The sequence below is a fragment of the Cornus florida genome, unplaced genomic scaffold, assembly GCF_030987335.1.
Source record: "Cornus florida cultivar Cherokee Brave unplaced genomic scaffold, ASM3098733v1 CherokeeBrave_3.0.0_Hap2_Chr10, whole genome shotgun sequence".
NCBI lineage: Eukaryota > Viridiplantae > Streptophyta > Magnoliopsida > Cornales > Cornaceae > Cornus > Cornus florida.
Window position 1 is genome coordinate 9,173,916 of NW_026775580.1, and position 27,561 is coordinate 9,201,476.

The following is a 27,561-nucleotide window of genomic DNA, read 5'->3' on the forward strand; positions in this document are numbered from 1 at the left end:
TAGAAAATCACCCAGTTAGTATGTACATTGAATTAGTTGGAGAAACAATTTTGTAAAAGTTACATCTACTGTAACATAAAAAAAATTAAAAAAAAAAACGTTTAAGTATTAAAGTCGGATAATCAGGATGTTCCTCAAACAAATCACAACAAAATTCTGGCCCAAGCATTACTCAACAAATGTTACCAAGGTGGTTGAATCACTTAGGAACTTACTAAATTTATCCACTACTTAGATCTCATCAATGACTTCAAGAAGATCATCAACCTCTTGCCTCAGAACTGTAATTTTCTGCTGGATCGAAGCAACCCGGTTCTCAATTTCCCGCCCCCCAGATTTTTTCTCGTAACTGTCCACCACTGCAGAGTGTTTTAACATCAGCCTCTCTTGAAGTTCTCTCTCCTTTGCAACCAGCTCCTCTACCTGGACACAGCCAATAAGCATTCAACAGTGCAATATGGAAAATTAACCAATCTATTTAACATTATAATCAGGAATAAATATTAGAAGGAAGAAAGATGTACAATATGTATAAAATAAGAATCCTTGGCAACCAGCTACTCTACCTGGACACAGCCAATAAGCATTCAATGGCGCAACATGGAAAATTCACCAATTTATTTATCATTTTAAGCATAATTATTTCCATCAAGAATAAATATTATAATAAGAATCATGTAGGAGTCAAAGATCTGGGTAAATTGTATTGTTCTGACATCTCCATGTGTTGGGGCAAAAACAGCATCTCAGTATGAAAGGTTAAAATAGTTTCTTAAAATAATAACAACAATTAAAGAAGTTAGATATAAAAGCGCTTTGAACCAAACCAATCTTTTAAAGCTATGCTCATCCATCACTTAAGGTATATGGCTGCGCAAAGTTTCATACTTGAGACATATCAGTATGTAATAGTAGCAGCAGCAGCAGCAGCTCACATTTAAGCCATACTATTACATGATAAAATACTAATACCTCAACAGTTGGATTCCCATCACTCTCATAGTAGTAGGAGGAGGCTGCGGTGGCAACAGCAGCTCATATATTTAAGCTATACCATTACATAATAATAAGGGTAAATTACACCGACCTCCCCCGAGGTTTGGACAAATTACACTCAGATGGACCGTTCAGCCTTTATTACTTTGACCTCCCTAGCCGCCAGCAAGAAGTTTAATTTGAGTGCAAAAAGTCAATAATGCCCTTATATAATAATAATATATTATATCATAAATATTTAATAATATTAAAAAATGAATTTAAATATGAAAACCAAAGAGTCAAAATTGTCTTTGTATTACTATAATACAGCAATATATTACAACTCTCTCCCTCTACCATGGAGACTCGAAAAGAACAATCACAGCGCACTCTACCATGGAGACCACACAATAGCATCCCCACAATCTGACGACCCATAGCCACCTCTCCACAACCACCCTCAGATCCGCCGGCCACACCCACCTTTCCACAATCTTCATCTCTCTCTAATGGAGATGCCAGTGACCCATATACAAAGAAAGATTTAAGGGGTTTTGGTCGCAGGCGCCCAAGGCCATCAAGTCACAGCGCCGATGCTGGAAGGTGCCGGAATCTAGCTTCTGCTGCTCAGCGAGTAAAATAGACTGCCAATTCTCTCTCTCTCAACCTTCTCCCATCACCGTCGCCACCGTCACGGCAACCCTGGCTATCTCTCTCTCCTCTCCTCTCCTCTCTATTTCTCTCTCATCTCTATTTCTCTCCTCTCTCAAGGTCAGTATTCAATTATTATGACCCAAACCCTAGACCCGCAACTTTTCAGACCTCAAATTGCCCAAAATTAATCCTTCTCTCAGCGTCCTCTCCTCACCATATTTCTCTGTCATCTCTCCTTTCCCTATCAACGATCATATGTTTGTGTGTGTGTGTGTATATATTTATTTAAGTTTTACATATGTGTATATATATGAGATAAACTATCCCTTTCATTAATAAAGAAAATTTTGTATATAGGGATTGTGGTGATGGGAGTTCATTATGGCAGTGGGTGGAGTTGGTTAGATTCAAAGTTTGGGAAGGAGATCTTGGATTTTAGGGTATGGAATTTTAGAGAGAAAGAAATGTAAGAATGGGGATTTTTCAAGATTTGTAAATTGATTTTTTTTAAAAAATTAATTAGCACAAAACTGAAAATTTATTAGCTTCCCAGATGGAAGAAATGATATATATATATATATATATAGAGAGAGAGAGAGAGAGAGAGATCTTTAAGAGCCTGCAATGTATTGATCCATACACGCAAATATGTGGAAAGGCTCGGCGATGAGCCTATGTTCTTGGTTCTTGCTCAAAAGATATACAGGAATATCTAGAACAAGTTGAGGATTACAAGGCAGCTTCAAGGAAGCAATAAGGGAAGGGCAAAATTGTCTATATTCTCTTGAACCTTTTTTTTTTTTTCATTACAATACATGAGGTTATTATTATCTTTTTATACAAGGGTAAATTTGTCATTTTATAAAATTTAGTTAACAAATCTGCTGAAAAAAAATATATTGGGGGTGTGATTGAACACATGCTCCAAATCTCAGGGGAGGTCAAAGTAATAATGGTGGAATGGTCCATCTAAGTGTAATTTGCCCAAACGTCAGGGGAGGTGATGTACAACCGCTCGCTCACAATTATTTGAGCATACAGGATAATCGCAAATCGGAGAGGCTCAAAAGGTAAGAAGAATAGAAGGAAAAAAATAAATAAGGAAAAGTCAAAAGGAAATTTGGTGTGGTTGCCAACAATAGAAGATATTATTCTCCATCGCAAGAATTAAGAAGGATTAAAAAAATAAATAAGAAAATTTGGCGTAGTTGCCAACAATAGAATATATTCTCCATTGCAAGATTTTAAGGAGGATTCTGCTCCATCAGATCTCAGATTTCCCTTTTAATATTATTTCACGCATGTTTTCTTTTTTTTTTTTACTTGCCTATATAAAGGCTAGAGATGTAAGTTTGCAAACATCATTATTATCAATATAATTTCAGTTTCTCTCTTGTGATTGTGTTCTTTGTGAATTCAAAACCTGATCTTTATCTACGTTAGTTGGTATCAGAGCAAGGTTCCAACTCCAAGATTCGCCTTTGTTTTCGATGGCCGGTTCACGAGATGGAAGCAACCCCTCCAACAACGGTGATTGTGATGGAGTAGCTCTTTTGAGGGCTGAGTTTATTGAGTTCCTGGTCAACATTAATCGAACCTTACTTGATATGCATGAAACTATGCGTCAAGTATTGGCAAGATTGACAACGGTAGAACTTAACTGCGAGAACAACATGCTGCCCAACGATGGTGATCGTGGACATCCTGCTGGTAATCGCAACCCAAACCCACCAAATAGGCAACCAGCCTATGAGGAAAATGTCGGTTTTGGTAACAACCGAGTTGTACAGGTGTTTGGAGATAATTGAGGTCGATGGGAAATTGATGATTCCAGGGATTTTCGTATCAAGATTAACCTACCCACCTTTCAAGGTCATCTTTGTATTGAAGAATTCTTGGACCGGATTAGTGAAGTTGAACGTTTCTTTGACTATATGAAAATCCAGGAGGAGAAGCAAGTCAAACTCGTGGCTTATAAGTTGAAAGGCGGCGCATCAGCATGGTAGGATCAAGTGCAAACTACCCACGCACGTGAGGGTAAAGATCCGGTACGTACATGGGTTAAGATGAAGAAGTTGATGAAAGCTCGATTTTTACCCCCTGATTACAAACAAGTTCTTTATCAGAAATATCAGTCCTGCACGCAAGGAAGTAAAACGATTGTTGAATATACTAAAGAATTTTATCAGTTGTCATCTCGTAACAACCCTGGTGGAACCCGAATTTAGCATGGTGGCCCGTTTCAAAGGCGAGTTATGATAGGATATTGAAGAGAGAGTGGCGCTGCAACCACTATTCAAACTTCAGAGATTGTCACGGTAGCAGAGAGAGCAGAATCGTTATTGGAGAAGTCGAAAAATCGATCTCATGGTTCATATAATACCCCACGTCCCACACATGACATGAGTAAATAGACCGCGATAGCCCCTGTTCCAATGACATGGCGAGGCATTAGAGATGGTCCAACAAAGGCCAAACCCGTAGCACCCCTAGGCCCTGCTAGAAGGGGAGCCCTAGCTGTGAGAGAAAATCTCTATGCACACCCAAGTATGGGCAAGTGTTTTCAATGTGGAGAACCTGGCCATAAATCCAACAATTGCCCTAAGCGACCGACAATAAATCTGGTTGAGCATAAAGAAGGCGAGGGTGAGAAAGGCAAGTTCCTTACCTTTGAAGAGGTGACTGAAAGAGACAATGGCGAGTTGTTGTCCCACTCTTTAGTCGTGAGGAGGTTGATATTCACGCCAAAGAAGGAGGAGCACCGGCAAAGTCATAGTGTGTTCCGTACACGTTGCACTGTCAACCATAAGGTATGTGACGTTATTATTGATAGTGGCAATAGTGAGAACATTGTTTCCTTAACAATGGTTCGAAAATTGGGGCTTAAAACAGAGAAACATTTCCATCCATACAAAATTGGATGTATAAAGAAAGGCTCAGAAACACGAGTAACTGAAACCTGCACAGTTCCATTCTCAATTGGGAAAGCATATGCAGAGGAGGTGTGTCGTGATGTAGTCGACACGGATGCATGCTATAGCATATTGGGTACACCATGGCAATTTGATGTCGATGCCACTCACCGTGGTAGAGACAATGTGTATATTCTATACAAGAATGGTCAGAAGATTGTGGGTCCGCTGAAAGAAGCCGAATTTTCTAAAGGAAATTTAGGGCGAAGTAACAACTGCACCTAAAATCTTTGCTTTTATGTGCAAGGGGGAAGTAGTTGAACAACCTCCTTTTACAGTACCAGCAATAGTGCAGCCATTACTGCAGGAGTTTAGTGAGTTGGTGCCTCCCTCCCATGAGGGACATTCAGCACCACATTGACTCGGTGCCCGGGGTGAGCCTTCCAAATCTACCACATTACCGGATGAATCCCAACGAGAGTCAAATCTTACAAGAGCAAGTGGAAGAGTTACTACACAAAGGGTTGATTCGGGAGAGCATGAGCATATGTGATGTTTCGGCCTTGCTAGTATCGTAGAAAGATGGCAGTCGGAGAATGTGCATCGACAGTCGTACAATTAACAGAATCACTATCAAGTACAAATTTCCCATTCCACGGCTGGACGATATACTGGTTATGTTGGCGGGATCAAAAGTCTTCACCAAAGTGGACCTCAAGAGCCGATATCATCAGATCAGAATCCGCCCAGGGGATGAGTGGAAAATGGCGTTCAATACAAAAGAAGGACTGTACGAGTGGTTAGTCATGCCATTCGGATTATCCAACGCGCAAGTTCTTTTATGCGGTTGATGAATCAAGTATTCAAACCATTTATTGGTCTATTTGTAGTTGTTTATTTCGACGATATTCTGGTTTACAGTCAAAGAAAGGTAGAACACTTTTTGAAATTGAGAGACAACTTTGCAGAAGAATAAACTGTTCATTAACTTGAAGAAGTGTAGCTTCACCCCAAGCCTAGTATTCCTCGGCTATGTGGTTTGTAGTGATGGCATTCGGGTAGATGAGGAGAAGGTAAGGGCCATTCGGGAGTAGCCTACGCCAAAGAATGTGGGAGAAGTACGCAGTTTCCATAGCTTAGCCACGTTCTACCAAAGGAACAATTAAGAACTTCAGTAGTATTGTGGCTCCCATCACAGAATGCATGAAGAAAGGAAAATTCCAATGGGAAGAGAAAGCTGAGATGAGTTTTGCCTTAATCAAGGAAAAACTGTCAAAAGCCCTAATCTTAGTCCTTCCAGATTTTGAGAAGCTATTCCAGGTGGATTGTGATGCCTCAATAGTGGGAATCGGAGTAATTCTATCACAAGAAGAAAGGCCTGTAACGTTTTATAGTGAGAAGCTAAGTGAAACACGCAAGAAGTGGACTACCTATGAGTTGGATTCTATGCGGTGGTGCAAGCTTTGCATACGTGGGAGCATTATCTTATCCAGCGAGAGTTCATGCTGTTTACAGATCACCAGGCACTAAAATCCATTAACAATCAAAACAGTGTTAATCAGATGCACGCACAATGGGCGGCTATTATCCAGCGATTCATCTTCTCGCTAAAACACAAGTCAGGCCAACAGAACAAAGTTACAGATGCACTGAGATCAGCTTTCTTAGTGACTATGAGGGCTGAAATCACAGGATTCGAGTGCCTGAAGGAGTTAGATGAGGCCGACGACGATTTTGGCCAAGCCTGGGTAGCGTGTAAAACGAGCCAATCCTTTAAAGGGTTGCACATGCAAGAAGGATTTCTCTTTAATAGCAATTAGTTGTGTATTCCACGGAGTTCTTTGCGGGAGCAAGTGGTTCATGAATTGCATCCAAAGCCACTAGACAATGCAACAAAAGATGATCCACCGACTCCCCATTGCACTTGCACATACAACACCAATTAACTGTGATATGTTTTCGCCGCCTCAAATTATCAAGCGTTAAAATCTTGCCCCACACCACTGTCCAAATAAAGAATGCCACTTTAAGCGGCACCTTAGATCTCCACACTGATTTCCACGGAAACATAATCCTTGTATTATCTGATAGGCATCGGAAATATGATCTCACTTCAAACATTCCCCGAGAAACAGGCACCCAAACAAGCAAATCTCTATCCCTGCCACGGATCTCATGCCGATACAACCGATCTAGCAACCCACAAATGTCGTCCAACTCCCAATCCTGAAACGCTCGCAAAAACCGCACATCCCAAGTAACCCTCCCGCTATTAAGCCGATAGCAGTCAGCAACCAAAACATGCCTATTAACAGCAATCCTAACCAATCTGGGAAATGCACAAGCAAGAGTACAATTACCACACCAAAGATACTCCCAAAACCGCACATCCCTACCCTTTTGAACTTTGAATCTAACGTGTTTTGAAAACTCATTCCAACCTTTCCTAATTAATTTCCAAACTCTGACACCAGCAGGAATCCTCACCAAACACGAACACCATCCCCTCGTTTCTTCCCCAAGCCGGCACAAAATAACCCTCCTCCACAACCTATGACGTTCCACTCCGAATCTCCACAACCGCTTGCCAAGAAGAGCCCTGTTAAATGGCACCAACCTCCTTATCCCTAAGCCTCCGGCCTGAATCGGCCTACAAACCTGCTCTCACCGAACAAGATGATATTTAAATCCTCCTTGAAGTCCACCCCATAGAAAATTCCTCTGAAGCCTCTCAATCGAACTAGCAACCCCAGCTGGTATCTGGAAGAGGGATAAAAAATAAGCAGGAAGACTTGATAGCGTGCTTTTCAAAAGAGCAACCTTCCCCCCTTTCAATAAATACTGCTTCTTCCACCCTACAAGTCTCCTCTGAACCCTCTCAATCACCGAATCCCAAACACCCACATTCCTCGAAGAAACTCCCAAAGGTAACCCCAAATATGTAATCTATAAACAACTGATTCCACATCCAAGCACAGAAGCTAACTCACCAATATTCTGCACCTCCCCTATTGGAATCAAGGCACTCTTCCCTACATTCACTTTCAATCCTGACACCGCCTGAAAACAAATCAGCACCGATCTCAGATACCTCATCTGGGAGACCTCAGCCTCACAAAACACCAACGTGTCATCCGCAAACAATAAGTGAGATATCTCCATATGATGAACATCACCCCCACCCACCATGAAACCCTTAATAAAACCCAACTCCACCACCCTCCCATCAACCTACTAAGAGCCTCCATAATAATAATGAACAAGAGAGGAGACAAAGGATCCCCCTGGCGCAAGCCTCGCGAGCTACCAAAGAACCCGGTCGGAGACCCATTAACCATCACCGAAAATTTGGCTGAAGATATGCAGGCCTGGCCTCAATCCAACACCTCCATTTATCCCCAAAACCCATTCTATCCATCAAATACAACAAGAACTTCCAACTCACATGATCATAAGCTTTCTCAACGTCGAGCTTACATAGAACCCCTGGGACACCACTCCTCAACCTCGTGTCCACATATTCACTAGCAATAAGAGTTGAATCAAGAATCTGACGCCCACCAATAAAACCGTTCTGAGATTCCAAAATGATATCATCCAGAACAACCCTCAACCTTAATGCTAGAATTTTAGCTATTAATTTATAAATGCAACCCAGCAAACTAATAGGTCTAAAGTCCTTTACATTCGAAGCTCCCCCCTTCTTTGGAATAAGTGCAATAAACGATGCATTCAAAGAGTTCTCAAACCTCCCCTGAATATGGAAGGCATGAAACATAGCCATCACCTCTCCCTTAACCACCTCCCAACTCTCCAATAGAAAGCACGTAGTAAAACCATCCGGCCCCGGAGCTTTGTCCCCGTTACAACTCCTTAGCGCCTTCAGCACTTCCTCTTCAGGAAACGGAATCTCCAAACCATCTTTATTAATTTCACAAATAGCGTCAAAGTGCAGACCATCAAGCCGAGGTCTCTATAAATAAGGCTCCGTAAACAAACCCTGATAAAAAGAGACAAAATCCCCCTGCATACATCCTCCTCCCTAACTAGAACCTTCCCATCAATAGTAATCCTCCCAATGTGATTGCCTCTCCTATGAGCATTAGCAAGCCGATGAAAAAACTAGGTATTCTTATCATCTTCTTTAAGCCATATGGCTCTAGATTTCTGCCTCCAAGAGATTTCTTCCGCCACTGCAATCTCAGCAAACTCCTTTTGGCACGCATCCCTCCTCCTTTTTTGGCTGTCATCAATACCACCCACACCTTCCCGCCTATCAATCTCAGCAATCTCCGCAAAAGCCCTATTCTTCCTCCACTCCAAATTACCAAACACCTCCTTATTCCACCTTTTAATCTCATGTTTCAACCCCTTAAGCTTTTTTGCAAGAATAAAGCTCGGATTACCATCCACCTTGATAAATCATTGTAATTTTCCTTAACTAGAGGGGCGATTAATGTAATATTACTAGCAGCAGCAACTTATATGTCAAAGCTATGAAGCAAGGCAAAAATATGAGTGTTGCGCAAACAATGACCCATGAGGGGGATGAATTGGGTCTTTTAGTAAGCTTAGTAGATTTTTTATTTAGCTCAAGTTCTTGGTGTGTGAACAGAATATAACAGTTATAATGCCTAATAGAAAATGCAAAACTCAAAAGATAGGGAGATGCAAACTCAAGAACACCAAGATTTACGTAGTTCAGCTACCCAGCCTACATCCACGCCCTATGTTACCCAGACTCGAGTAAGAGTGTCGGACGTGGGCATGCGTCTAAAGGTCGGATCCATCAAAATTCAAATTATAGGATATGGGGACTCGGCTAAAAAGTGTCCAAAATTTGGACACGGACACCTGGACACGTCTTAATTATTAAACAATAATAAAGTACAAACTATTTATCTTATTTAATCAAGTATAGACATTATGTCCTACTCTCTCTCTACAAAAAAAAAAAAAAAAAAAAAAAAAAAAGAAAAAAAAAACAGAGATATGCTTATCATTTGTCTTTTAGTTGGTAAGGTAGATGGTTTTTTTACAAGAAAAGTAATTGTAAATGTAAAAGTTAAAAAAAATAAAAATAAAAAATAAAAATAAAAATAAAAATAAAAAGTAAAGGTAACTGCACAAGGCTCTATATATATTGTTTTTTTAATACTACTAAGAAAAGTAAGCAAGTTACAAAGCAAATGTGAAAGTAAGAAAAGTCAAAAAGTAACTGCACTGGGTCGGTGGGTCCAATAAAAAAGTAACTGCACTGGCCCAATGTGATAAGGAACACAGAAACAAAGAAAACGTGGCGGTAAATATGACCACTCATCTGCCACACGTCAGACCATTAAATAGAGAGATGAGTGGCGTGAATGCACTCTCGCATAAAATAAAAAATCGTGTTAAGCCACGCATTGAAAACAACCATCTTCAACCTTAAAAAAACCCTAATTTCTAACCAGCTGACGCGAGCATGTCTTCATCAGTCATTGATCAGCTATATCCGATGGAAGCAAGCGATGTCTGACCTATATTTCGTGTCGTGTCGACATGGACAACTTGACCTAAATTGACGAGTCCAGGTAACGTAGTCCACACCTTGAATTGACCTAAGCTTGTTGTATTAACCCTTTTGCTTCGGGGATTGGCCTTTTAGGTCTTTATCGTAGGCATCGAGGAGTTCTGGAGGACAGCCTTCTTTTAATATAATATATCTACTAAAAGTAGAAGAATGAACTCAAAAAGACCGGATTAGACACCTCAGATACCAAGTCAATGACAAAATGACCATAAAAGGCAGAATTAACAGCGGAGCTGATAGGCCAGCCCAGTAAAAAGCCTATCTTCCGCGTGTTGAGACTCTTACTCTATAAAAAGAGCTGTGGGACGCTCAGCTTCCCTTACAAAAGCAGGCATTGCGAGCAGATCATATCGCCTTATGTTATCCCAAATTCACTGTCTCGCTCTCCTTCACATATGGAGAGAGAACACTCATAGTCTTCATTCACAGGTGGAAGATAACCTTTACAAGCTCCACGAGTTGTCCACGCTAAGTGAGCACCTCTCACTTAGACTTCAAGAAGGTTACACCTACCTTCCATACAATATCTCTAAAAGATATATATGAAGTTTCGGTACAACAATGGTGTCCCTTTCTTTGGACTGATCTTACAATGAAAGCTCCCTATAATAATCTCTTGAAAGATAGATATACAATGGAATCTATTTTTTCTAGAGATAGATGAAGCAAGTGATGAAAGCTCAGCTTCTAGAGAATAGAATCAAAGATCTCTTTGATTTCCACTAAAGTATAGGAGATCTAAGATTGCAAAAGGTTCTTCCCAAATCTAAAATGGCTTTTTGAAAAGATTTCAAATATGGTGCTCAAAAAGCTTTTGGAAGTTTTGTTCAAAAGTTATCCAAAAAGGTAAGGGGGCCTCCTATTTATAGTCTCAACTGAAAATGTAACCATTAGAGTACTTGCGAGACTGTTTGGAAACAGGTTTGTAAAAAGCAAGACATGAGTAGACGTCTTGTGCTTTTAACTAGACATCTTTCTCTCTCGTATCTATATCAGCGCAAACCTGCTCCATTCCCTTGTAGACGTCTTGACTCTACATGACGACGTCTAGTTGCAGATTCACTTTTTGGTGTAGACGTCTTACCATACAAGGTAGATGTTTTGTCCTTTAGGCACCAAGAATTCTGCACTTGCAGTCTACTTGCAAGACATCAAAATATAGACGTCTTGTCTTTCCATGCAGACGTCTTGTTGGCATTTCCTGTGATTTCAGAACTTGCAGTTCTTTGCCAACTCTACAATGGGTAGATGTCATGTGAAACAAGTAGACGTTTAGTGGCCAATACTTGATACTTTGGCACTTACAGTGCCTTGGCCATGTCACAAAATGTAGACATCTTATGAAAAACATGTAGCCATCTTGTCACATCGAAATTTTGAATATGAAATTTTTTTGGCACTTCAGTGTTAAGTGACCCAATGATCTTTTGACCTTCTTCACGAAAAACCTTAAGTTTTTGGGCTGTGTCATTTTTCCTAGAGACCTTACAAATATTTGATTTAACTTTAAAACTCAGGTACCTTTTTTTTTTTTTGATAAGTTTAAAACTCGGTCCTTAATTCATCCTTAAATCCTATGGACTGAGGTTTCGAATCAACATGCAATCAAAAATTACTTTACAAGGTTTCTAGCTTTCACCAACCCCATAGCCCCCTGGTCTTGAACTTCATCTTCAACTTTAACTTCCATCGCCATGAAATATCCTGAAATTCACCACTCGAGTAGACTACCAAATTCTCACATTAATAGGTCGTTATCATCAAACTTACCAAGATGCCCTTGGTTTCAAACCTTAAGGTTAACAATGAGCTACAGATATGACAATACAATACATTATGATAGAGACTCGGCAAGGACAAGAAAACATATATGTATAGAAGTAATATATATGTAAAAATTTATAATAAATCCATGTTATAGGTATTGTTACTAATTTTTCCTTATACAAGAATTATGACAGACAAAGAAAGAGTTATATTGCATAAATATAAATTTGGGCTAAATTGGTCAAGATATACTCTCATCTGTGTTACCTGGACTCTCCTATTCCCCCCTTAACGTAATCATTATGGTAAAAAAGAGAATAATTGTAACTTTTCCTTGCAATTATACTATCATATTATACTTGAAAAATGTACGTTTAATGCCCAAATTTGTTAAACATGTTGAAGTTTCTGAGATGTATCGACGATAGTAATATCTTAGCGTACCGGATATGTGTTTAAAATATTTATAAAATAAAAAAGAAAAAAAGAAAAGAAAAAGAAAAGTCTCAAATTTATGGAGAACGTATCTGCAAGTAGCAGAGGAATGTCGCAGACACAATACCTTATTGAAGTAACCATACTTTATAGTTTTTAAGCCATAACCTTTTTTAGAGTAATACTAGTAGTAGTTGGAGGTGGTGGAGGAGGAGGAGTAGATAGAACTGAACCTTGGGCAATATTTGTGCAGCTTGCGGAGAAGATTGCAAGAATGACAGCAAAGGCTTCAACTCTTTTGAAAGTTCTTTCAAATAACCATCAGCTGCTTTGCGAGCTGCTTTACAAGCTTGAACATCCCCAGTCCTAGACAGTTCACGTAAAGATGCTTCTAGCTTATCATGGATTGTTAAACATCGGTTGATGATATTTTGAACCTGCTGAATAGTTGCTTGTACCTGAAATTGCGGATTACCGAAAACCAAGTTTATCTAAAGATATCATCTAATTGTAATAATTAGATTAAAAACAATGTCCACCATCTACCTCATCCCACTGCAGCCTTGCCACATAAGAAGCAGAAGACTTCGATATTGTCATGTCAGCATGCATATATATGATGCATGCAACAAAAAGAAAGAAAAATCCAGATATCAACATGAATGGTTCCATAAGCAATGAAATGTTGCTGAACTTATAATAGACCTGAAAAAAAAAATACGAATAATCAAATATTGCATTTTGATTCAAAAAAATATATATAAAAAAGAACAAGAAAAGAAGTCAAAAAGAAAAATACGTGATTGAGTGGCACTTGCAGAAAACAACGCAAGCAACAGCATAATAGGATAGTTTTGATCCATACCAACACATTTGTCAACACCAGAATGTTCAAACTCAGCTTAGGCATTTAATGAGCCACAACACATATAATAAAGAGCTTAAATGAAGAGAACTAGTTCTGACTTGACTGAGGGTAAATCACCTGCTCCTATGATCTAAACAATTTATCAACACGTGAAACAAGTACTCAGCATGATGAAACTCCAAATGTAAGGCCTTCCTGTCAGAGCGTCATCTGCCACTAGAAAGCAACCTTAGAAATTAAAGCCCTCTCCTTCCGAGTGATGCAAAATAAGTTCACACTTGATCAATTAGATGAATAGTTAAAGCCTAACAAGTTATACATCTCTCTCTAGGGCAACACTAGGGGTCGTTAGTAACTAGGGTTTCTTCATGGTGTTGCATGTAACCTGCATGATGGAGGAGGATGGTCCTGTGGTGTAATGGATGCAAGGTATAATGGCCATTACATAATGGTATCGGAAACCGCAATCATGATCATGGCTTAATCAAGCTGATACGAAATTTATAAATCCAAAATCTCATAAATATGAGTTTTTAATTGCTTTGTGGATTTTCATGAATATTTAAATATGATTGAATGCGAGTAATGGCCTATAGACTGTATTTTAAGTTGGTGGTAAGGACAACCTAATTTGTAATTTTCACTTAACCTATGACTCCAGAATTATTATGGTTATGGAATAAAACTATATATGAATAAAAATTATTTGATTTTTATTTAATTTTCTAATGTTTCCTCTGAATTTTTGTAATTTTGTTACTTTTCAACAATATTTACAAAATTAATTTGTGCACAAGAATTTATGTGATATATGTAGATAGAAAGCGCAAGTTATGGAACATATATTATATTAGCGTATAATTTATTGATACAATTCATTTTTGAAATTGCTACAATATGATATTTTTGTTAAATAAAAAATCAGCAAAATAATAAAATTCCAGGAATTTACAAAGGAATCTGAAATTTTCAAAAATTAAAATCTACAACTTTTATGCAATATAAAAAAAGAAAGAAGGTCTTATTTACAAGATTTTAAGAGAATATGAGTGGAATTCGCTTGCCACTTTGAAGTGAATTTAAAAATAATTGAAAAAAATCGATAGACTGGGAGATCCGGTGCAAGATCTACAACGATAGTTTAAGGTCTAGCATCAAACAACATGAAAAATGTTAGATCTGGGTAAAAGAAAATATATATATTTATATTCATAAAACATACCAATTCTTTAAAAGCTTGGAGTGTTTCGATCCAAATCTGGAGTTTTTAAACTCATGCAACTCTTTAGGCTTTAGGGTCAGTTTGGAGCTGAGAGAGGACGTTTAAAGGGAATGTGAAAAGTGGAAAAATGGTTGCTTGGCCCTAAAACAGCAGACTGGGCCATCACAACAATTACTAAGCATATCAGCCGAGGCGGCAAGATTCTGTCCAAGTCCTTGCTGAGTCACCTGTAAATTTTATTCCCACCAATATAAAGGGCCATGACGGGAACGACTGAAGCTAAGAATGTTACAACTCAACCAAGTCACTCTGTATAAACCGAGTTTTAAACCATGGTACGTTAGCAAGCCTAAATTATTTGACTAAGTTCTGCTGGAGTCACAGTAACAAGCCTAACCATCACACCTAAAGAAGGTCCCATACCCTCGTAATTTGTAAATCACTCGCAAGAAGGTTCCATCAAACAATTGCTCATTCAATCATTTGATATAAAAACAATTACGGCCCCTTCCTTTACAGTAGTTGCTACTCATAATCAAATGACTCTTAGCCTTGCATAATAATGAAATTCTACTCGTAACCATAAGACTTGCATCATAATGGACGTAGTCCACGAGAATCATAACTCTTTAACTTCTAAATTCATGAGTCATGACACTTGAGGCTTTTAATTATGACTAAAATAACGTACTTATCAAAAAAAAAAAAAAGAAGATTATGACTAAAATAACGTAAATAAAAGAAGATAAAGACTCTAGCTTTAAATGCCCAGAAAGCTTATTTAAATGGTGCATCTTGACCAAAACCCCAATTATGCATCATGCAGCACATGTCAAATCAAGAATAGGGTCTTAAAACCCTACTTTCCACGCCTTCTAAACACTTTTAAAGGTTGCTGTCACTGATCTCGTTTTAAAAGGCATTAAGCCAGATCTTTAGGATCTCAATGGTCTTTACAGGATTGATTTTTTTCCTCGTTCTTTCCTTTTTTTTTTTTTTTGGGGTATCGGTATCGACGATTGTAACACACTACAAAACTAGTAGAAAAATAAAGCAAAACTAACTTTCTGAATAATAAAAAGCAATAAAAAGAATAAAGAGTAAGTCTAAAACATAAAAATAAAATAAAATAAAACACATTTAGAAATACTACTTCAAACATGTGTGACACACATCTAGAGACAAAGTTTATCCAAGTATGCTCTATTTCATAGGATCGTTCGGATTTTAAGATCCTATACAAGCCTATGATCCTACTTTCGATCCTACCAATCCTATGATGATCCTGCCTTCGAGAAAATTTAATGCAATTCTGATTCATTCAGTAATTTTTTTTTTTTTTTGATAAGTCTGATCCATTCAGTAATTTGGGATTGTATAATCATAACAATCCTATGATCTAGATTGCGTTTTTAACAACCATGGCGTTAAGTGGAAAGGGTGTTTCTAGCTTCCCTTCCAAAGGAATTTGATGGCCCAAAGTGCCATGTAATGTGTCTTTAATTGCCAATACAATAACTTTTGAAATGATCTTGACCATTGACATTTGACAGTTGACTTTTTTCTTTTCGTTTCTTTTTTTTTTTCTTTTTTTGGAGGCTGTCTCAGTTTAGGGTTAGGAAGGTGCTAAGAGTTGCATGTTTTCTCTCTTGTATGTTTGGAAGAACTGTAATTTTGTAGAGATTTTGATGTCAGGGTTATGTTAGTTTTAAACTTTTTGTATTCTCCTGAATACTTCACACGTGCATTGTAAACTCAGAAAAGAAAAGGGATATGCATATATATATATCAAAGGTAAAATCGAAAGCAGGTCTTCTGATTTTCAGCATCATCCTTAATAAGTGCTAAGGTGCTCTCCCTAATATAGAGCATGCAAACAAGAAAGGGCAGAAATTGAAAATTATATATAGGGCCCACTTTGGACCAGGGCCGGCCCTGGCCCAAGCGACTAAGGCGGTCGCCTTGGGCCTCAAATTTTAGAGGGCCTCAAAATTGAGGATGGAAAAAAAATAAATTAAAGTTAGGACAAGTCTTGGTCACCTTGGGCCTCAAATGAGGCCCATAGGGGATGGAAAAACAAAAAAACCAGGAGTATTAAGTTGGGGCAAGTTTCAGACGACACAATCTGCTTCGACACTCTGCAGGACGCAGCCTCCGCTGTCGCCTCAGGTGACAAGGTATGTTCATCCTCTTTCTCTCTTCTCTCTCCTTTTGCATGAATCGATCTTTTATATATGTTTCTTTCTTTTGTTCATCTCATCATTTGATTTGTTCTAACTTTGGACCTTTGGTTCGTTTGATTCGGGCCTTTACCTTTGTTCCAATAGTGAAAAGTAGCTTCCAAACTAGGGTTTTTTTTGTGTCACTGTGTGTGATGGCTATCAAAAGATGAATGAATATATTATGGTTCTCTTAGTATTTTAATAAATTTGTGCCTTTCTACATGTGTCTTTCATGGCGATCCAGTCCATAATCTATGGCAGGCACTTTTTTTTTTTTTTTTTTTCCTCTCCCTAATTCCACTCCAATCTCACAACAGCAGCAATCATACCCCTTTTCCTCATAAGTTTTTGCATTTTCACATTCAATCCTACGAAAATTAAGGATCCCTTCTGGGTTGAGCCGTTGAGGTAATAATTAACTTTTTTGATCTCTAAATTATGCTCATACTTAAAAGTGCCAAATTAAGGGTTTTTTTATATTTTATTTTTATATGAAGATACATACCACCATTATTGATGTTATTTGAAGTTGGCTCAGCTAGAATTTCAGTTAATAATACTGTCAAAGCACTTGCCATCGGAATGTACAAACACATGGAAATCAAGAGCAGGCTTTAACAAAACAAAAGTTAATGGTTTTTTCTATTAATTTGCACAGGTCTTCTGTAGCAATGATCAATCAATCACTACTACTAAAGTTGATTCCTCATCCTGAAATCAAGAAAGGGGTAATTGGCTCCCAAAAAAAACACACACAAAGTATAGTTAATATAAAGAGTGAAAGACAAAACTATACATGATAGTGGATGCCACATATAACCTAAAAGTCCCACTACTTCTTCAGCACTATAAGTTCAGCCTACTATATATATATAGTCACCTCATCTCCACATATTTTTGTCATCTGTAATCATCAAATTTTAGCAGCTATATAAACAATGAATGTAAAAAAGAAGCTGCAGTATTCTGTTCCTCATTTCCACTTTTGGACTGTGTTTTGGATACTCTGTTTTGTCTTCTCTCCTCTCCTTCAGATTCCAGTGAAAACTCCAGCCAGGAGATCATTCGACCAAACTGCTTGATTTTAGATTTTTTTTTAATTACATTTATTGTATGATCGGCAATGCTTAGTTATTATTGTTTCTGTTTGATTCTCCATCCATTTTATGTTAATTGTGATCTTCTTTCACATGCTAGCAGGACACTCTTCCTAGGATCTCGTGAGGTTATTTGCCTTGAACTTGAATCAAATCATTGCATATTGAGGTAATATATATTTTTTTAAACAAAGCAAATTATTATTATTATTTTTTGACGTCTAGTTTTATGTTGATTATGGTTCCTGTTATGTAGATTTCAAGAGATTTCATTATGTCTACAAGAAAATTTGAATATGGGCATGAAAAAAGGAAAAAAAAAAAAAAAAAAAAAGAAGAGAGAAGAAGAATTGATTCAATCTCAAAAAGGAGATAATCTTAAGTTTTTTAGGAGCAATACACAAATAGAGAGTTTAGTTGAAGATTTGGTGAATGAAGAACATATGAATGCGAAAGCAAATGAAGAAAATCTCAAAAAACATGAAGATTTAATGAATGAAGATCATAGGAAGTTAGTCAATGAACATGAAGATTTAATGAATGAAGATTATAGTTATTAGTTAGTTGTCTCATGCACAATACACGTGCACAATTAAATTAGCTACAGAATTTGAAAACATCGTGTGAAAATTCCGCATTCTTCTAATTTTTTTTGCGCGTGTGAAACTTAAGGGCCTCACATTTGAAAGTTTGCCTAGGGCCTCTCAAAATATTTGGAATCTCAGGGCCGGCCTTGCTTTGGACCCCATGTGATCAAGTTTGGATTAAGTGCAATTTCATGTTAGTTATAGGTTAATATGTACAAGTTTGTTATATTTCCTTGTGTTTTAGAGTTTGGGGTATCTTAGTAATACTTAATTGCATATACAATCATGTTGTTGGAACATTATATGTGCCTGTGTCAGGTCTAGCATGTTCTTAATAGTTGATATTTCAAGTTTATAATAGTAGAAAAGCTCCAGCTTTCTATAAATATTTACAGAAGCTTTCTATTCAATAGAGTTGAGCCTTTTTTTTTTTTTTTGGATAGATAAGAAAGATTTTATAAAAACACTCGAAAGGGGAGCTGGTAGAGAACAGTGGCAGCAAGTAGAGGACAGTGGCAGCAGCCTTTTGAAGTATATAAAAGGCGTGGCAAGAAGGGGTATGCATATATATATATATACATCCAAGGTAAAATCGAAAGCAGGTCTTCTGATATCATTTTCAGCATCATCCTTAATAAGTGCTAAGGTGCTCTCCCTGATATAAAGCATGTGAACAAGAAAGGGCAGAAATTGAAAATTCTATATAGGGCCCACTTTGGACCCCATGTGATCAAGTTTGGATTAAGTGCAATTTCACGTTAGTTATAGTTTAACATGTACAATTTTCTGAAAATATTTATGGAAAGCTGGAGCTTTTCTACTATTATAAACTTGAAATATCAACTATTAAGAACATGCTAGACCTGACACAGGCACATATAATGTCCCAACAACATGATTGTATATGCAATTAAGTATTACTAAAATACCCCAAACTCTAAAACACAAGGAAACATAACAAAATTGTACATATTAACCTATAACTAACATGAAATTGCACTTAATCCAAACTTGATCACATGGGGTCCAAAGTGGGCCCTATATATAATTTTCAATTTCTGACCTTTCTTGTTCGCATGCTCTATATCTGGGAGAGCACCTTAGCACTTATTAAGGATGATGCTGAAAATGATATCATAAGACCTGCTTTCGATTTTACCTTGGATATATATATATATATATATATATATGCATACCCCTTCTTGCCACGCCTTTTATATACTTCAAAATGCTGCCACTGTCCTCTACTTGCTGCCACTGCTCTCTGCCAGATCCTCTTTTGAGTGTTTTTATCTATCCAAAAAAAAAAAAAAAAAAGGCTCAACTCTATTGAATAGAAAGCTTCTGTAAATATTTATAGAAAGCTAGAGCTTTTCTACTATTATAAACTTGAAATATCAACTATTAAGAACATGCTAGACCTGACACAAGCACATATAATGTTCCAACAACATGATTGTATATGCAATTAAGTATTACTAACATTATATGTGCTTGTGTTAGGTCTAGCATGTTCTTAATAGTTGATATTTCAAGTTTATAATAGTAGAAAAGCTCTAGCTTTCTATAAATATTTACAGAAGCTTTCTATTCAATAGAGTTGAGCCTTTTTTTTTGGATAGATAAAAACACTCAAAAGGGGATCTGGCAGAGAGCAGTGGCAGCAAGTAGAGGACAGTGGCAGCATTTTGAAGTATATAAAAGGCGTGGCAAGAAGGGGTATGCATATATATATATATATATCTCCAAGGTAAAATCGAAAGCAGGTCTTATGATATCATTTTCAGCATCATCCTTAATAAGTGCTAAGGTGCTCTCCCAGATATAGAGCATGCGAACAATTAAGGTCAGAAATTGAAAATTATATATAGGGCCCACTTTGGACCCCATGTGATCAAGTTTGGATTAAGTGCAATTTCATGTTAGTTATAGGTTAATATGTACAATTTTGTTATATTTCCTTGTGTTTTAGAGTTTGGGGTATTTTAGTAATACTTAATTGCATATACAATCATGTTGTTGGGACATTATATGTGCCTGTGTCAGGTCTAGCATGTTCTTAATAGTTGATATTTCAAGTTTATAATAGTAGAAAAGCTCCAGCTTTCCATAAATATTTACAGAAGCTTTCTATTCAATAGAGTTGAGCCTTTTTTATTTTTTTTTTGGATAGATAAGAAAGATTTTATAAAAACACTCAAAAGGGGAGCTGGTAGAGAACAGTGGCAGCAAGTAAAGGACAGTGGCAGCAGTCTTTTGAAGTATATAAAAGGCGTGGCAAGAAGGGTTCTAAGGCTCAAACCTTGATTTGGCACATGCTAGGCGATGGGGGGTCCACTTGGAGTCTTGAATAATTAGAGGGTTTGGTCAAATTGCATTATTTTGGCAATTGCATCAATTATGGTGAAATTGCATTGTTTTGGTAAATTGCATCAATTAGATTAAATTGCATCAATTAAGTTATTTGTTATTTTATTAAGCTAGAGTCAACTTTTGATTACCTTCATTGTAGGGTAATCCAAGGGTCATTAGTTATTATAAAAAGGATACTCTGTAGTTCTTATTACTCAGTCGATGAATGAATTAAAAAAAAATCTTTTGAGATTTCTTATTTTTTTTTTTATTTTTTTTTTTTTTTGAGATTTCTTGTGAGTCATTCACAAATTCTGAGTGTGTGAGGCTTTCTCTAGGTGTGATACCTAGGCCCCATTGGAGTGATTCCAATAGGTTTTTGTTTTCTATTGGTGTGATGCCAATAGGCTTTTCTTATTTTCAAATCCTTTCTCTCTTTAGAACCATAATTTGTTTCTCTAACCAATAGGCAGCTCTTATTCTATTCTCCATGATTTCCTACATTTTCTACTATCAAACCTCAAAATTTCAGCCCTAGTTGTTAGAACTTTCAGTCTGAATTCTTTGAGTTATTAGCTATTAAAGGTTGTTCGCTTGTCCTACACCAGGAGCGCTCCCAAAACAACCAACAGCCATCCATGACGACACTATAGCTTTTAAGCTATCAACAAAGTCTAAAAGACAATCCACTAATATACAATCCCGCCCAATTACCCAAAAGAATAAAGAAGAAATTATGCTACACTTAATAGCCCAAATAGGAGACTCCGAACCCTCAAAGTATCTCCTATTTCTCTCTCGCGACAAACCTCGCCATATATAGGGGAGTAGCCCTCCAAGCATCTCTGACTCTGCCTCCACTGTAAACCCTCTCCAAGTCTCAAGCAAATCTACCGTAGATTCTGAGAACACCCATGGAATACCAAACGCACCCAAAAACATGGTCCAAACATCCCTTGCCACCAAGCAATGAATAAGAAGATGGTTGACAGATCCCCCCGTCGTCTTACACATGTAGCACCTGTTTACCACAACTTGATTTCTTCTTCTAAGATTATCAATAGTGAGGATGCTTCCCAAAGCAGCTGTCCACGAGAAAAAAGCTACCTTCAATGGTGCTTTTGTCCTCCAAATAGCTTTCCAAGGAAAAACAAGGCCAAGAAGCTCCACCATACTAAAATAAAAGGACTTGATCTCAAACACCCCTCTCGAGGAACCCACACACACCATCTCATCCGTGCCCACCCCAACCACCATCTGGCTATAGATGAAATCTAGAAGATCTGTAACCTCCAATAGTTCCCATCATGGAACTGTCTAACGAACCGTAAATCCCAAGTCACCCTTCCATTATCAAGACAATAATCGTTAGTAACTAAAAGCATCTCTATTCATAGTAATTCGGTAAATTTGAGGGAACCTACGGGCCAAAGCCAAATCCCCACACCATATGTCTTCCCAAAATCTAACATTTCTTCCGCTCTGAACCTTGACCAAATCCTTTTAGAAAATTCATCCCAACCTCTACGGATAAGTTTCCAAGAACCCATACCCGCTGGGAATCTATCCTCCCTAGACTACAACCCACCAACACCCTAGCGATGACACGCCTCCAAAGCTTGGTCCTCTCTCTCCCAAATCTCCACAACCACTTTCCCAACAGCGCTTTATTGAACACATCCAGCCTTCGAATGCCCAAACCCCCCATTTTAATAGGGGAACACACTTTACTCCAGTCAACCAAGTGATACTTGAACTCATCTCCTAAACCGCCCCATAAGAACTTCTTCTGAATAACATCAAGTCCTCTAACAATTGGCTTAGGCGTTGGGAAAAGCGACAAAAAATAGGTTGGAAGGCTTGCGAGAGTGCTTTTCATGAGAGTAACCCTCCCACCTTTTGACAATTATTGTTTCTTCCAACCTGCAAGCCTCCTCTCAAATCTCTCTACAATAAGGTCCCAAACATAAATTCTCCTTGACAAGGCTCCCAAAGGGAGTCCCAAGTAGGAGATCGGAAAAGAGCCAACACCACATCCCAGCGTATAAGCCAGAACTTGAATATCTTCCACCACCCCAACCGGGACAATCTCACTTTTTACAATATTTATCTTCAAACCAGAGAATACTTGGAAACATACCAACACACATACCTCGGCTGACGAAGATTAGCATCACAAATGACAATAGTATCATCCGTAAAAAGCAGGTGGGAAATGACTAATTGATTGGGGACTCTACCCACTAAGAATCCTTGAATAAAGCCAAGCTCCCCCGCCCCACCCATCAACCGACTAAAAGCCTCCATAACAATAATTAACAAGAATGGGGAGAGAGGGTCCCCCTGACTCAAGCCTCTAGAACTAGCAAAGAAACCAGCCCGATCCATTCACTAAAACAGAGAACTGTGCTGTTGAAATGCGGGAAAAAAATCCACGCCCTCCACTTTTGACCAAAGCCCATTCTCTTCAACATATACATCAAAAAAATCCCAGCAAACATGATCATAAGCCTTTTCAATATCCAATTTGCACACGGTTAAGCCAGAGGAACTCCTCGTGATATGCACGGATCCTTATTTTTGTTCTTATTTATCATTTTTTCTCAAATCATAATAGAAAAATATATAATTGTTCTAGGGTACCGTTCAGCGCCAGTGACAGCCCCTATTTCAACTCCCTATACTGCAAAAATCTAGCCCCAAGCAAACGTAATCCCTTTCCCTACCTTTTGGCCTTTTCACAACCTTCAACCCTAACTTAATGTTCAACCTTCCTATTACCTTATAAAACTCTACCTTACAAGTTCTCCACAACCAAATCCTACCGCAAAATCAATTGGGCACTATCCTAAGTTACCTAGTGCCTACTACATCAGTCCCTCACTCAATCTTAAACTATTGACCATGGAACTTGTATCTCACGTATCTAACATCTCATGCAAACTCACATACCTCACATCTCATGCAAACTCACATATCTCACATCTCATGCAAATATAATCTAGTTCCATACCTGGAAGATATGCATTTAACTCAGAAGTCTAGGGTTGACAGTAGAAGTTTACTGTTAATGAAAAATAAATTCTTTTGTCAAAGTGTGCCTTGCATTCAAACAATTATAGCATTTTATTTTAAACGTAAAAGAGGCAGGAATACCTGGAAATGCTGATTATGCTCCTGCACAGCATTTGTCTTTTCCAGCACAATTACTGGTCTACCAACCATATCCAAGTGAGAAAATTTTGTCTGCATTGAATTATGAACACCAAAATAAAGAAAACTTCCAAGGATAAATGAAATAAACTTAGAATGGAGATAAGGAAAGGGAAAAATAAAAGGTAAAAAGTGGGTTGCAATACCTCTTGCCACTGTTTCACAGGAAACGGAACAGAAACAGAAATATCACTTGACCCCTCAGGCAGAACAACCTGTAGTAAAAAAAATACCTTATAATGCTCTGGAGAGTAAATATCTAACAAATAACTTCCTCGCAATTCACAGTTATAATGCTTTAACTGTAAATGAACATGCAACCATAACCATGACTAACTTGTTCATAGAAACTTTACTAGCAACAATTCAAAAAAAATAAAAAGAAAAAAAGAAAGCGAATAAGTATTCAATTAATGTTGCGAATTGAGTTTAATTGAACAAATATAGATGCTCTGGCTCCTCATTCTTCGAGCCTGGTGTTCTATGAACAAGAACCAAATTAAGCTTGGTCAAAGATTTGAGCCCAGATTTAGAACAGCTAAGCCCATCTATTCTTTAAACCTGACGCTCGGCCCAGTCTACAATATCTTTAAACTTTTATACAATTTTTTATGTTATCTGTCTATAATATTTCCTAAATTTCTGAAGTTAGGTTAAATAGTTATTGGAATGAGATATAACTATGAAAGTCGAGTTCCAGACACCTTTTTTGCACAACTCATTGTACACAGTGATTATTTTATTGCAAAATTTTTAAGCTGTTCAAAACGGGATGGCTTAAAAGCTCAATATAACAAAATGGCGTAGACAGTTAAGGATTGTGAGATGAAATCAGGCTTAGGACAAGCTTGAGATGAGACCATGATCATTTGGCAAAGATTTAATTGACTTCATCACAAGTCCAGCTTGTAACCCCAATTACCAAATGCATCAAGTAGAAGAAAGTTTCTTGATTATAGTAGCAAAATCAAATTCTCACAACTTTTCAAGTTCTTGGAGAAAGAGAGTTTAGTGCACCCAAAAAGAGATATCATTACCTTCACAATGAGATTGTCAATGACCACCTCATTTATCGGACAACCAAAAGAGATATTTAGGAACCGTTTTCCATCTGACTGAAACAAAAAGTCCTTAAGTGGCAAGCCATATCCAATGGTGAAAGAGGTATTCCAACCACCAAACATTGGATACCTAGGTTCAATTTGAAGTTGTGTCTGCAATTAGAGATGAAGATTGCGTTAAAATCTAGAAAGAAGTATTCAAACATCTTTCTTTGTATGAATCAAAATCCCCACCTTCTTAGAATCACCCCATAAATGAGATGTTGAAATATTGCCAATTTCATCCCTATAGTAAACAGAGTGAGCTCTTGGAGGCAATTTAGCAAAAAGATGCTTAAGTGCATATGCACCTCTTATGCTGGGCCTGGCCTGATAGTCCAGCCTGCAGTAATAAAATAATATGGCAGAAATAAACTTCAAAGCAATAGAAACCACCAAAATGTCAAAAACCCATAATGAATGCATTAATATACCTGGAAAATTCCCCCTTAATTTCAGCACCTCCATGTATAAGGTTATAATGCTCCGTGACCTGCACATTGCCCCAGTGGGAAATTTCTAGCTCTCGTACCAACTCTCTAGCAACTGCAAAGGGCTGCTTGCTTTCAAAATGAATTACTATGGGTGAATATGAGAAAGAAGGAAGATTCTCATAGGGCCCATATTTAATCTCAGAGCCAGAAACCTTAGTATTCTCTAGTTTTGTATAAGATTCAACCTTTGGTTCCGGCAATTTAACACTAAGTGACTGGACTTTGACTGCATAAGGAGAGAGAAACTGTGCACTATCCTGGAACACAACAAGCTGAGTTTCTGCTTGAGTAATTTTTTCAGGAAATGGCTGCAACGCATGGGTGAATGCAGTGATAACATCCAGAATCAAGCTTTCTCCCTTACCAAGTCCCCGGGGTAAAGATACTGAATACACAGTCAGTCCCAGGGGCATCCCTTCGGGATGGACAACATCAAAAGGAAGGCTGCCAGTAGAAACTTTTGTCTTCCCTTTCCCTTCATTAGTTATTGCCATCAAATATGCCAAGTTCTTTAACTGGTGCTCAGGAAAGACCAATAAAACCTCTGACACTGGATCAGTTCCAGAATTTTCCACCTGTTAAGAAAGATACGAAAAATCTTTAAGAAAACCAGATTTCAGTAGATAATTGCACAGTTGGTTCATAAGTACAGAAAATGTCATAGTTTCAGTGTTCCCAACTGATTTTAAAAAAAAAAAAAAAAAAAACTATTAATAGATATTCAAAGAATTTTGATGCTTTCTCAACTTATAAGAAACTTATAAAGTTGGGCCAACAAAAAGCACTGGTGACAACCTTCAAAGACGAAGTCATGCGTACAGTTTGCGTTGTCAAATCAATCTGCATGGCAGGATGAGATATAGTCAGTGACAAGTATAAGTTAAACATAAAAAGAATAATTATAATAAAACACTGATTAGTTAGCTTTCATTGACAACTTGTGAGGTCATTCTAGGGTATGTCGAATATGATATTGCCAAGTTTCTACTTTGCATCTGAACATATAAGATCCTTTAGTAGTAATAAAAAAAATTAAACATTTATTGAGATAATTAAAATCTTGTTGACTGATGTTAACATTTGAGATAGTTAAAATCTTTGGCAAGTTATCATTGTGCTTCAAGTAATGAAAAAATTACTGAAATAAAAACAAACTCGGAGAGGTTCTTGAAAGTGAAATACCAGCAAGTAAAACCTATAAATCCGACAGATATCCAAAAAATTAGCAATACAAGGGTGTGTAAATGAACGAAGCGAAGATGTAATTTAGGGCATTTTATCTTTATTTACCCATATTAGCTGAAGTCATAAATTTGTCTCTGATGGAAATATTTTTTACCTTTTCCACTAAAAATGGAGTCAATTTTACATATTTTCATAGAAAATACATACTAATGCAATAAGGGGGGGAAATGCATGCCATTAAAAAGCAAGTTTGCATACGCTGTATGCATTTCAATCAAAAAAATTACATTACAAAAAAGCTGTCATATAAGTCAAGTGCTGCTTTCTTATTCTGTGATCAGATAATTGATTCCGAGTCAAATACTCGAAAAATATATATATCTATTGCGTAAAAACCTTAAACCCTAGTACCTTAACTCGCAACTCTGGTAATGAAACAAGTCAAACCGGGTTCAATCTTATCTCCATTCTATTAGAATAATCAAAAACATTGAATCTAGTACAATAAAGTAGAATTGTAAAAAACAAATTAAAAGATACATATATAAACTAACAAATGTGAGGAGGAAGATAAGCGAAACGTACTCTTCGATCAACCTTGGAGAGGACCAGATCTGACAGGACAGGTCCGCAGAGTATAGCGATTGATAAGAAGAACAGATCGAATCGCATCCCCATTTTCTTCTTTGTTTCCGTTGCACTCTCTTTCGTCAAGCAATGAATGAAGGATCCTCAGATCAGACAGTAGAAGAGCGGTCAGAGGAGGAACCGTGTTATGCGTACTGGCTATGTATGTAATTCGCAAGAACTAGTGGACTCTTCTAAAATATACCGCTCACTCTGCGTACTTTAGCTTATCGCAATTTTTCTTTTTTTCGTTTTTCTTTTTTCTTTTTTCTTTTT

The 27,561-nt window shown here is 37.5% G+C and overlaps 1 protein-coding gene across 1 annotated transcript; it reads right to left on the bottom strand.

Annotated features, from left to right (window-relative positions):
- Positions 1-27,561, bottom strand: LOC132279593 (dolichyl-diphosphooligosaccharide--protein glycosyltransferase subunit 1A). Its single transcript, XM_059781615.1, has 10 exons — positions 27,244-27,561; positions 26,269-26,313; positions 25,414-26,048; positions 25,175-25,322; positions 24,917-25,093; positions 24,026-24,094; positions 23,823-23,912; positions 12,865-13,023; positions 12,552-12,776; positions 1-423 (listed from the first exon to the last, which is right to left on the bottom strand). Exons 1-10 carry the CDS (start codon positions 27,334-27,336, stop codon positions 232-234), a joined length of 1,833 nt encoding a protein of 610 aa, XP_059637598.1. The 5' UTR covers positions 27,337-27,561; the 3' UTR covers positions 1-231.

Coding starts and splice junctions, on each gene's coding strand:
- LOC132279593 (XM_059781615.1), bottom strand. CDS start 27,336: ATGGGGATGCGATTCGATCTGTTCTTCTTATCAATCGCTATACTCTGC. Junction 26,049..26,268: donor GCATGACTTCGTCTTTGAAG/GTTGTCACCAGT, acceptor CTTTCTTAACAG/GTGGAAAATTCTGGAACTGA. Junction 24,095..24,916: donor TTGACAATCTCATTGTGAAG/GTAATGATATCT, acceptor TTTTTACTACAG/GTTGTTCTGCCTGAGGGGTC.